Raw genomic sequence first — 13,082 nt, 5'->3', positions numbered from 1 at the left:
ACACTCCCAGGGCAGGTACAGCACGGGTTAGATACAGAGTAAAGCTCCCTCTACACTGTCCCATCAAACACTCCCGGGACAGGTACAGCACGGGTTAGATACAGAGTAAAGCTCCCTCTACACTGTCCCATCAAACACTCCCAGGGCAGGTACAGCATGGGTTAGATACAGAGTAAAGTTCCCGCTACACTGTCCCATCAAACACTCCCAGGGCAGGTACAGCACGGGTTAGATACAGAGTAAAGCTCCCTCTACACTGTCCCATCAAACACTCCCAGGGCAGGTACAGCACGGGTTAGATACAGAGTAAAGCTCCCTCTACACTGTCCCATCAAACACTCACAGGGCAGGTACAGCATGGGTTAGATACAGAGTAAAGCTCCCTCTATACTGTCCCATCAAACACTCCCAGGGCAGGTACAGCACGGGTTAGATACAGAGTAAAGCTCCCTCTACACTGTCCCATCAAACACTCCCAGGGCAGGTACAGAACGGGTTAGATACAGAGTAAAGCTCCCTCTACACTGTCCCCATCAAACACTCCCAGGGCAGGTACAGCACAGGTTAGATACAGAGTAAAGCTCCCTCTACACTGTCCCATCAAACACTCCCAGGGCAGGTACAGCACGGGTTAGATACAGAGTAAAGCTCCCTCTACACTGTCCCATCAAACACTCCCAGGGCAGGTACAGCACGTTTCATGCACCATGGCCACTGGGAGCTGCACTGAAGCTGGCTGGAGTCTCTTGTCCAATTAGCCTGGGCTCGCCCTGGACCCAGGTCAATGAATTGAAAGGTCACTCACTGTCTGGCACCCCGCCCCCCGCATCAAGTTGCATCAACTCCAGCGATTCATTCAGGTGAACCCAGCGACAGGGTGAGGGGGAATGTGAGCAGCGAAATAGCCAGCAAAGCTGCAGGAGATGTCGGGACCGGGATGGCTCCGTGGCCAAGAACAGGAGGAGGTTCTCGGCCAGCCTACAGCGGGGCCTCAGTGATTAACCTCAACTTTCCAGAGGAAATGTCCAGGATGAAACGAGGCTGAGCTTTTGCTGCCTTTTAATGCATATTCAGCCCACCGGATGTGTGTGAGTGTGTAAGTGAGTGTGTGTGTGTGTGTGTGTGTGAGTGTGTGAGTGTGAGTGTGTGTGTGAGTGTGTGTGTGTGTGTGAGTGTGTGAGTGTGTGTGTGTGTGTGTGAGTGAGTGTGTGTGTGTGTGTGAGTGTGTGAGTGAGTGTGTGTGTGAGTGTGTGAGTGTGTGTGTGTGTGTGAGTGTGTGAGTGTGTGTGAGTGAGTGCGAGTGTGAGTGTGTGTGAGTGAGTGCGAGTGTGTGAGTGCGAGTGTGTGAGTGTGTGAGTGAGTGAGTGTGTGAGTGCGTGAGTGCGTGTGTGAGTGAGTGAGTGTGTGCGAGTGTGAGTGTGTGTGTGCGAGTGTGAGTGAGTGTGAGTGAGTGTGAGTGAGTGTGAGTGTGTGTGTGTGTGAGTGAGTGTGAGTGTGTGAGAGTGTGAGTGAGTGCGTGTGTGAGTGAGTGAGTGCGAGTGTGAGTGTGAGTGTGTGTGGTTGTTGGGTTTGGACGGTGTTTTTGGGGTGAGCTACGAGGCCCTCTCAGCTGCCCCCCGAGATTGGTGACACTCGTCGCATCAGCTCACGCACTGAAGAATGGGCGTGGGTCCGGGGAGGTGGGCGAGCGGAGAGGGCGGGCGGAGGGGGCGGTGACTGGCCCCAGTCTGAGTCCTGCCCATCGGGAGAGGACGGTGGGGGTTGCAAAATTTGAACTGAGCCACCTCACTAGGCTTGTGTCTGGGCTCACCGCCTTGTCTGGTTTTAATCGTAGGTCTGAAGAATGGCAACAGATCAGCAGGGGCGAGCGGGAGAAAATGGGAGTCACTGTCCGGGATGACGGGGAATTCTGGTAAGATTTTAAAAGTTTCAAGAAATAGTCACCCTCCTCACCCCTTCCCTGTCTCTGCAACCACTTTCCGCTCCTCCCAGATCTCTGCGCTCCTCCAATTCGGGCCTCTTGCGCATCCCTGATTTTAATCGCTCCACCATTGGCGGCCGTGCCTTCAGCCGCCTGGGCCCCGAGCTCTGGAATTCCCTCCCCACACCTCTCCGCCTCGCTCTCCCTCCTCCTTTAAGACTTCCTTAAAACCTGCCTCCTTTAACCAAGCTCTTGGTCGCCTGTCCCAATATCTCCTTATGTGGCTCGGTGTCAGATTTTGTTTGATAATCGCTCCTGTGAAGCACATTGGGACGTTTTACTACATTAAAGGCGCTGTTGTTGTTGTAGAGATGCCCGCTGACGTAATAAAACTCACTACGCACTTGGTTGGAGCATAAAGCAAGGCTTTAATCACCTTTTTCAGAACATGGCGGTCTAGTTGTACTTCACTAGTTCCTTGTCTTACAAAATGTCCCCGGAAAGCTGAGCCCACGCCTGAGTATTTATACTCCTTGGACGGCGCCACCAGCTGGCCGTCCAGCGTTATTTCATGAGTAGTTTCTTGATGATGATGAGATTTATAACACACGCTTCACGAGCGACTCTTTTCAGCGTAGCGCGATGATGCAGTGCTCCCGAGGTCCAGTGGGAACGCAGCAATATCTGTCTGGCCAGAATTTGGGAACACTGATAATGACGGGTGATTTTAGACTCGAATTTAATTATTACCAGCCCTTCCGAGATGAGGGTTTAAACCCCATTTTCCTTCTAATCCTTTGTCCCTCGTGTATTTATCTAGCTTCCCCTTAAAGGCATAAAAAGTGTAGTGAACAGTGAGGAGGAGAGTGATAGACTTCAAGAGGACATAGACAGGCTGGTGGAATGGGCGGGCACGTGGCAGATGAAATTTAATGCAGAAAAGTGCGAAGTGGTACATTTTGGTAGGAAGAATGAGGAGACGCAATATAAACCAGAGGGTACAATCCTAAAGGGGGTGCATGAACAGAGACCTGGGGGTATATGTGCACGAATCATTGAAGATGGCAGGGCAGGTTGAGAAAGTGGTTAAAAAAGCATACGGGATCCTGGGCTTCATAAATAGAGGCACAGAGAACAAAAGCAAGGAAGTTATGATGAACCTTTATAAAACACTGGTTCGACCTCAACTGGAGTATTGTGTCCAATTCTGGGCACCGCACTTTAGGAAGGATGTGAAGGCCTTAGAGAGGGTGCAGAAAAGATTGACGAGAATGGTTCCAGGGATGAGGGACTTCAGTTACGTGGAGAGACTGGAGAAGCTGGGGTTGTTCTCCTTGGAGCAGAGAAGGTTGAGAGGAGATTTGATAGAGGTGTTCAAAATCATGAGGGGTCCGGACAGATTAGATAGAGAGAAACTGTTCCCATTGGCGGAAGGGTCGAGAACCAGAGGACACAGGTTTAAGGTGATTGGCAGAAGAACCAAAGGCGACATGAGGAAAAACTTTTTCTGCAGCGAGTGGTTCGGATCTGGAATGCGCTGCCTGAAAGAGTGGTGGAGGTAGACTCAATCACGGCTTTCAAAAGAGAATTGGATAAATACCCAAGAGGAAAGAAATTGCAGGGCTACGGGGAAAGGGCGGGCGAGTGGGACTAGCTGAAGTGCGTTTGCAGAGAGCCGGCATGGGCTCGATGGGCCGAATGGCCTCTTTCTGTGCTGTAACTTCGGTGGAGGTGATGTGAATTGACTGGGGTTTTTCTTTGCAGGATGAATTTTGACGATTTCTCCACCTACTTCACGGATCTGGTGGTGTGCCGACGGATCAACACCTCATTGTTCAGCTTCCACAAGACCTGGGTGGAGGTCACGCGCTTCAGCGAGTGGTTCGTGCGCAGCCCTCCGCTACAGAACCGGAGCGGGGGCTGCATCAACCAGCGGGACACCTTTCTCCAGAACCCTCAGGTCTGTGCAGGGTAAACCCACCGTTAGCGAGTGTTGCGGGGGGGAGGGCGGGAGGGAGTGGGTTATCTCAGTTCCGCCCAACAGCAACTGCTTGCATCCCTCATCCAGGCCCTTTGTTACCTCCAGATGATTCCAATGCTTTTCTGACCATCTCTCCATCAACCTGAGGTCATCCTAAGCTCGGCTGCCCCGAGTCCCGTTTGCCCATCACCCCCTGTGCTCACTGACTTACATTGGCTTCTGGTCCACCAGCACCTCGATTTCAAAATTCCCATCCTTGTTCCCAAATCCCTCCACGGCCTCGTCCCCTCCCTATCTCTGTAACCTTCTCCAGCCCTACAACCCTCCGAGATTAGGATCACAGGCTCACACACACATTACTCAACAAGGCTTTAGAAGTTGTAAGGCTTTTATTAAAGAGCTACTGTTTTAAAGCATAATCAGATATTACATATGGTTTAAACCGAGTATAATAGACATACAACCCGTGACAGTAGGAGCGATCTACGACTCCCGAATCAGAATGCCACGACTGGATGGACGAGGAGGCAGTATGGTGGTCTCGGATTGGGTGGATTCCTGCAGTCTGCTGCAGTGGTCACTTCCGTTGGGTCATCTCTCAAGCTGTTGGAGGTGTTAGGCCATCGGCCACCCCAGAGGCTAAACTTGACCAAGGTGTTAGGCCGTAGCCACCTCGGGGAAGCCTTCGCCCCTAACTACCTGATTTCCTCTCTCGGTCGTCTATATTTATAGTTATTTCGGTGGGCTGGTAATCACCTGGTATCAATCATTTGATCCCCCATCCTATCATCCAATTATGAAGCGGGAAGGCATCCCTTTCTGCATGACTGAGAAGGCCTCCCTCTTATCTTTCTGAGGAATGTTTTGCCAAGTTTCTTCAAGAGCATTTTATGGCTTCGTGGCTCCTTGTTATCTAGCAGGTGCTATCCTCCCTGTTTCCTTGCATTTTACAATTCCCTTATCACTTCCATTTGTCTTTTGATGCTTGATATTCGACCTTGCTGGCATTTCTGCTATCTGTTCCTGTTGTGTATGTAACCGTTTACCTTTAAGGGAACTATAGAATGTGACCGTTCGCCTTTAAGAGCACTACTTCAGGGTGGCACTATTTATTGGCTCATGTATACTGTAATACCGATAGTGACCACACCAGTATATAAGGGTTGTGATACGTTAACTAGGGCAGAAATCGCCCAGACCTCTGAATAGTAAAGACCTGTTTTGTTTGTACTTCTAAAGTCTCTGAAGTTATTTACTGCACAACTTACAGACTTTACAATGGCGACGAGGCCGATCGTACCCTGCGGCAACAGTAGTTCCTAAGCAACTAAGGAGCGTCGAAGTGAGGCACCCGCCCTCGTCATTCTGCTGGGTGAAAACTCGAGGCTGCAGCGATAGCAAAGAGGAAGATTTTGGCATTGAAAACTTCCATCTGCAACAGGCACTGACGGTCCCTTCTGCCACAGTGAGGAGCGAGCCGATCGACAAGAGAGGCAAGGCTGCCACGGACTGTGAGTAAGGGAACAGTAAATGAAAATAAGGAAGGAGTAAAACCAGAGGATAAGGGCGGTACACTCGACCACGGTCGAGGGGGAAAGGAGCCAGACAAAGTCGGGTCCAGAGGCGCTGAGACCGGGAGCTGGCCGGGTGAGACAGAGCCGAGAAATCGGGAATTGGCCGAGAGCCAGTTCAGAGGCTGTAACTGTCCGCCGTCATCGGGGGTACCCGGAGCCGGTTGCCTGCCGCGGGAAGGAGAGCGCTGAAGCCGACGCGCGGGCTGGGGATCTGAAAGCCAGCGGAGAGCGCTGAAGCCGACGCGCGGGCTGGGGATCTGAAAACCAGCGGAGAGCGCTGAAGCCGACGCGCGGGCTGGGGGTCTGAAAGCCAGCGGAGAGCGCTGAAGCCGACGCACAGGCTGGGGACCGGTAGCCAGCGGCCGTCGCCCGCGGGGGAAAGTGTACCCCTCCCGCCAGGGGAAGAAGCGGGAAACCGCCATTGCCGTGGGCGGGGAGAGCCGAGAAGCGCGGGAAAGCCGCCATTTTTCGCGGGAAAACCGCCGAAGAAGAAGGAAGAAGCGGGAAACCGCCATCTTGGAAATTATTAAGAATTTCAGAAAAGTAATAAGATTTTTCAGAAAGGCTGGTGTGTTCTCAAGAAGAGAGAAGAAAATTAATAATAAGTAAAGTAATACTTGTACTGTTCTCAAAAAGAGAAGAAGATGCCTAAGCGAGGAAATATTAATGACTTTAATGCAGAAATAGAAGACTGGGCCACGTATGTGGAACGCATAGAAATATATTGCGTAGCCAACGAAATTGAGGATGACAACAAGGCAATAACTTTGTTAAATTCGATGGGAGCAAAAACATACGGGCTTTTGAAACATCTAATAGCACCAGTTAAACCAGTGGACCAGACCTTCGAAGAGATCGTAACAGTGTTGAAGGATCACTTGAACCCCACACCGTTGATGCTGGCTGAACGATTTAAATTTTACGCCAGAACCCAGAGGCAAGATGAAAGCAATGCGGAATACTTAGTCGAACTGCGTAAGCTAGCGAAATACTGCCAGTTTGGAGGGAATTTGACAGAGGCGCTGCGGGACAAGTTCGTATGCGGCTTGGCCAAAGAAGGAACGCAGAAGCGACTTCTGGAAGAAAACGACCTCACACTGGACAGGGCTGTCCTCATAGCTTCATCGCACGAAGCCGCAGCGAAAGGGACGGCGGAAATGCAGCTAAAGGCGGCGGCACTCGGGGTGGACCAAATTACAACAAGCACTCCCAAATGCTACCGTTGTGGAAAGACAACGCACGACCAGAATCAGTGCTGGTTTAAGAACCAAGAGTGCAGGAAATGTGGCAAACTGGGTCACGTCGCGAAGGTATGCAGGTCCGGAAAGAAGACCAACAAGCAAAGGAAGCCACCACCACAAGGAAAGTACAACAAGGTGCATCAGGTGGCTGAAAAGAGTTCAGACGAACAAAATTCAGACTCAGACCCAAACAGCCAGGAGCTGGATAGTCTGAGAATCCACCATGTGGGTAAAGTAACTGATCTACAGTTGATCTGGGTCACACTAAAAATAGCGGGAGTCCAAGTACGAATGGAGCTGGACACGGGATCAGCTGTATCCGTCATCAACCAAAAGGACTATCACCGGCTATTCTCTCACATACCCTTAAGAAATACCAAATTCGTATTACAGACATACACGGGGCATCATGTATACCCCCTGGGAAAAATACGAGTCAAGGTGAGAGATAGGGGTAAAGAACACCCACGAATGTATCTGTACGTACTACCTGAGGGAGGACCACCACTTCTGGGACGGGAGTGGATCAAGAAAATAGACATGGAATGGCACTACCGACAAGCAATGATGAGTGAGGACTCGGTGCAGACAAGCAGCTCAGACTCCGAGCCGGAAGACGATAAGTCCAGCTTATGTATGAAAAACAAGATTAACATGAACTCACGGACTAAGGTTGGGAAATCGATGGCGTGCATAAAGACAGAGAATTCTGAGTCTGTTCAAGCTACAGACAGATGCATTACGGAGGAACACCGGGCTAGAACTCAACGTTATGTCAAAGTACAACGACAATTAGAACAGTTGAGTGCCCGTCTCCTACAAGAGATGGGAAAGGTGAAAAAGTTCTGGGACACCGAATGGGAGTCCCTGGAAAGACAACAGAGACAGCTCGCTCAAGCAGAGAGCGACCATAGAGCCATCGTGGCCAAGTACCAATCACATCTCCCTGAGGCTGTTCAGGAACTAGAATATACACAGAACGATCCAAAGGAAGAGGAATCTTCAGGAAGTAAGGATGGTATTCCAGTTCACCTCTACGACTTGTTGCAAGCAGAGTGTAACGAGTTGAAAGAACAGTATGAACAGGCTCGGACTACAATCCTGGAAGGGGTTAACTTGGCAACTTCCGAAAAGCTCGTGTTAGTGAAAGAACATGAACGACTAAAGGTTGACCATAAGCAAGAATTACAAAGTCTGCAGGAAATGTTTGATGAGCTTCAGGCCAAGGCTGACTCATCGTTAGGGATTCAATCCATGGGAAAAAAATTAGTGGTGGAAGACATACCAGAACAGGGAATACAGGATGTCCAAGAACTCGTTAAATTATTAAAGGAAACACAAAATAAATATGAAGCGGCAATGGCCGAGGTCCAACGACTTGAAGAACAGATGCAACTGGAAATCTTTTCAGTGGAAGAAAAGGGAACTGTAAGAAACACAGAGACCGTAAGAATGGGCCATGAACATGAGCTTAAATCGTCAGAGGAGAAGGGTTTGGAGCTCTCAAAAGTTATTGAAATAGCCGAGGTTGCAACACAGACTGAGAAGATGGCAGCAGAGCAACCCTTAGATACCAAAAGTACGCTGACTCATGTCAAGGTTGAACAACAGAACGCTGAAACAACTGCTCCGGTAGAGGGATTGAATAGTCCGATCAATCAATTTCCAAAGGAAGTTGAAGTATTAAAATCACAAATGAGGTCATTAGTAAACAACTTGCTGAAAGCCCAGAAAGAGTTAGAGGAAGCGGAACACGTGAAGAAGTCTCTTCAGGAAAGATGTCTGGATTTGGAACAAAAGCTGGCTGACGTCCAGCTGGGTAGGGAGGACATAGAAGACCCTCTCGCTGGCCTAGCTCAGGACGACTCCGAATATTACTATGTCCTGTCCTGCCCAACTTGTAACTTCGACTCCCACCATACAGAAATCATGGAGGAGCACCGAAAGTCTACGGAACATCGGGAGAAGGTGGCTCTACTACGGGAAAAGGAGGAAGAGAAGGAGGAACTGCGCATGCAGCTGGCAGCTGACAGTGGAGCCCAGAGAGTCTCCAAGAAGCAGAAAAGGAAAAGTCGAAACAGAAGATGACCCATCTGAACCATGATTACCTCTACCAGATCACACACGTGGTCCCTCCGAACGGAGCCAATTCAGTTCGGAAGTTCAAACTGTTAAACCCATGGAAGGACTATTGAATGAGTCACTCCAGCAATGTGAACCGACTACACCACAGACTGAATCTATGAACTGTTTTCCACAGAGACTGAATCTGTGATCTGTTTTGACATGAAGATATATATGTTATTATGTTATGTTAAACATGAAGTTATATGACGTTGACTCCATCGAGAGTATATCTGTAAATTGTTATATGACGTTGACTCCATCGAGAGTATATCTGCAACCTGTTTATATAAAATTGAAGATTGTATGTTTAACGGGATTCTGTAAGTAATAAGCTAGGAAGGGAGGAGTGTTGTGTATGTAACCGTTTACCTTTAAGGGAACTATAGAATGTGACCGTTCGCCTTTAAGAGCACTACTTCAGGGTGGCACTATTTATTGGCTCATGTATACTGTAATACCGATAGTGACCACACCAGTATATAAGGGTTGTGATACGTTAACTAGGGCAGAAATCGCCCAGACCTCTGAATAGTAAAGACCTGTTTTGTTTGTACTTCTAAAGTCTCTGAAGTTATTTACTGCACAACTTACAGACTTTACAGTTCCCGGCTGCATGTTGTCAGTCTCTATTCTAAGAATTAAAACCCATCTTTCAATCTAACAGCTATTTCTTACAGCCTCAATTTCAAAATTCTCATCCTTGTTTCCAAATCCCTCCATGGCCTCGCCCCCCCTCCCGATCTCTGTAACCTCCTCCAGCCCTACAACCCTCCGAGATCTCCGCTCCCCTCCTATTCCGGCCTCTTGCGCATCCCTGATAGAAACACAGAAAAATAGGAGCAGGAGTGGGCCATTCGGCCCTTCGAGCCTGCTCCGCCATTCAATATGATCATGGCTGATCCTCTATCTCAATACCATATTCCCACTCTCTCCCCATAACCCTTGATGCCTTTTGTGTCTAGAAATCTATCGATCTCCTTCTTAAATATATTCAGTGACTTGGCCTCCACAACCTTCTGTGGTAGAGAACTCCACAGGTTCGCCACCCTCTGAGTGAAGACATTTCTCCTCATCTCAGTTCTAAGGAGAAATTTCTTCTTGGGACTGAGAGCGATTTTAATCGCTCCACCATTGGTGGCCGTGCCTTCAGCTGCGCGGGCCCGAAACTCTGGAATTCCCTCCCTAAACCTCTCTGCCTCTCTCTCCTCCTTTAAGACGCTCCTTAAAATCGACCTCTTTGACCAAGCTTTTGGTCATCTGCCCTGATATCTCCTCATGTGGCTCGGTGTCAAGTTTTGTTTGATAATCGCTCCTGTGAAGCGCCTTGGGATGTTTTACATGTATAAATGTCTCACTTTGTTGAGAGCAGGAAATCCACAAAGGATTAAACCCTTGTGCTTTCAGTGAAGTACAACTCTCGTTATGGTGCATTCGGAGTGTTGTGCTCTCACCGTGCTCTCTTGTTCTCTACCCTGGTTCCGGCAGTTCGTGTTCAATATCCCGAGTGATGACTCCGCCCTGCTGTCCCTGCAGCAGGAGGACAAGCGACTGTACCGCAAAGAGGGTTCGGGGCAGAACCTGGCCATTGGATTCGAGATCTTCAGGGTGAGTAGTCAAACGGGGACCCGGGCACACCCCTGGGCTAAACAAAATCGGGGAACAAGCTGCGTTAGAATATTTATGGTCAGGTATCCCGCCTCGCATGGCGTCCAGGCATTTAGCTTGGGGCGTTGGCACTACAGTGGGGGTAAAGTCCCTGTCTCGGTGTGAATAAAAACAGAGATAAAGTGGGAGCTCCCAGGACAAGTCGGAAGTCCCTTGCCTTGAGGCAGCCCACACAGGTCAATCTGATCACCTTGAAATCAGGTTTTATTAATTGCTTGTCACTTAATGTCATACTTGCCGATGACACCAAACCTGGGGGGGTGTGGCAAACAGTGAGGATAGAAACATAGAAGATAGGAGCAAGAGTAGGCCATTCGGCCCCTCGAGCCTACTCCGCCATTCAATGAGATCATGGCTGATCATCCAAATTCAGTACCCTGTCCCTGCTTTCTCCCCATATCTGTTGATCCCTTTAGCCTTAAGAAATATATCTAACTCCTTCTTGAATATATTTAATGAATTGGCCTCCACTGCCTTCTGTGGTAGAGGATTCCACAGGTTCACCACTCTCTGGGTGAAGAAATTCCTCCTCATCTCAGTCCTAAATGGCTTACCCCTTATCTTTTAGACTGTGACCCCTGGTTCTGTAGTCCCCCGCCATCGGGAACATCCTTCCTGCAGCTAGTCTGTCTAGTCCTGTTAGAATTTTATAAGTTTCAATGAGATCCCCTCTCATTCTTCTAAACTCCAGCGAGTACAAGCCCAATCGACCTAATCTCTCCTCATACGTCATTCCTGCCATCCCAGGTATCAGCCTGGTGAATCTTCGCTGAACTCCCTCCATGGCAAGAACATCCTTCCTCAGATAAGGCGACCAAAACTGCACAATACTCAAGGTGTGGTCTCACCAAGGATGAGACCAATCGACTGCAGCAGGACATAGAAAGGCTAACAGAATGGGGCAGACAAATGGCAGATGGAATTTAATGCAGAGAAGTGTGAAGTGATGTATTTTGGTAGAAGGAACAGGGAGGGGCAATATACACTTAATGGCACAGTCTTAAAGAGTGTGCAGGGACAGAGGGACCTGGGAGTTAATGTGCATAGGTCCCTGAAGGTGGCAGGACATATTGAGAGAGTGGTTAGCAAAGCATATGGGATCTTGGGCTTCATAAATAGAGGTATTGAGTACAAAAGTAGAGAAGTTATGCTGAACCTTTATACAGCGCTGGTTAGGCCACGACTGGAGTATTGCGTCCAGTTCTGGTCACCACACTTTAGGAAGGATGTGAAGGCCCTTGAGAGGTTGCAGAGGAGATTTACCAGAATGGTTCTGGGGATGGGGCATCTTAGCCACAAGGACAGGTTACAGAAGCTGGATTTGTTTTCATTAGAGCAAAGGAGGCTGAGGGGCGATTTGATCGAGGTGTACAAGATTATGACGGGTTTGGATAGGCTAGACGGGGAAAGGCCATTCCCACGAGTTGATGGTACAAGGACTAGGGGAGACAGATTTAAGGTTTTGGGCAAGAGATACAGGGGGGACGTGAGGAAAAACCTTTTTATGCAGCGAGTGGTGAGGACCTGGAATTCGCTGCCGACAGAAGCGGTGGAAGCGGAGACACTCAATGTTTTCAAGGGGAGACTGGATAGGCACTTGAGGGAAATAAACTTGCAGGGCTACGGGGATAGAGCGGGGGAATGGGACTGACTGGATTGCTCCACAGAGACCCGGCACGGACTACGATGGGCCGAATGGCCTCCTTCTGTGCCGTTATGACTCCATGTAGAACAATTGTATAAGAACAGTACTATTATTAGTCTGTATATAAATATTAAAACTTGTTTTGAAACCATTTGGGCCAGAGTCACGCGGAAGTTATTGTCGCAGGATTAACAATGCCTTGTTGCGACAGTGGCCACGAAAGAAATCCGTTTTCAAAAGATATCAAATTGATGCGTGCATTGTGTTTGACCACATTCAGCCATGGCTCGGTAGGTAGCACGTTCTCTCCCATGTCAGAAAGTCATGGGATCATTTTTAGTGATGTTGATTGAGAGGGATAAATACTGACCAGGACACCGGGAAGAACTCCTCTGGTCGTCTTGGAAATATAGCGCCTTTCGCCACCCCAGGACGTCCCAAAGAGTTTCACAGCCAATGAAGTACTTTTGAAGTGGTCACTGTTGTAATGTAGGCAACCCGGCAGCCAATTCGCGCACAGCAAGCTCCCACAAACAGCAATGTGATTATGACCGGTTCATCTGTTATAGTGATGTTGGTTGAGGGATAAATATTGGCCCCAGGACACAGGCGAGAAATCCCTCCTGCTCCTCTTCCAATCGTGCCGCGGGATTTTTTACGTCCACTTGGGAGGGCAGACGGGGCCTCGGTTTAATGTCTCATCCAAAAGACGGCACCTCCGACAGTGTGGCACTCCCTCAGTACCGCCCCTCCGACACTGCGGCGCTCCCTCAGTACTGCCCCTCTGACAGTGCAGCACTCCCTCAGTACTGCCCCTCCAACAGTGCAGCGCTCCCTCAGTACTGCCCCTCCGACAGTGCGGTACTCCCTCAGTATTGCCCCTCTGACAGTGCGGCGCTCCCTCAGTACTGCCCCTCTGACAGTGTGG

General features: G+C 49.4%; 1 protein-coding gene across 1 annotated transcript in view; it reads left to right on the top strand.

Annotated features, from left to right (window-relative positions):
• Positions 1-13,082, top strand: part of LOC147091027 (calpain-5-like) — a 91,214-nt gene that overhangs the window by 65,462 nt on the left and 12,670 nt on the right. The window contains exons 7-9 of the mRNA XM_085977474.1: positions 1,835-1,912; positions 3,686-3,881; positions 10,330-10,449. Coding sequence (XP_085833600.1) covers positions 1,835-1,912; positions 3,686-3,881; positions 10,330-10,449 — 394 coding nt within the window. The remainder of the gene's footprint in view (positions 1-1,834; positions 1,913-3,685; positions 3,882-10,329; positions 10,450-13,082) is intronic.

The sequence above is a fragment of the Somniosus microcephalus genome, unplaced genomic scaffold (assembly GCF_052327205.1).
Source record: "Somniosus microcephalus isolate GS21.2 unplaced genomic scaffold, FLI_Smic_1.0 unresolved_chr4, whole genome shotgun sequence".
NCBI lineage: Eukaryota > Metazoa > Chordata > Chondrichthyes > Squaliformes > Somniosidae > Somniosus > Somniosus microcephalus.
This window is presented reverse-complemented; position numbering and strand designations above follow the sequence as displayed.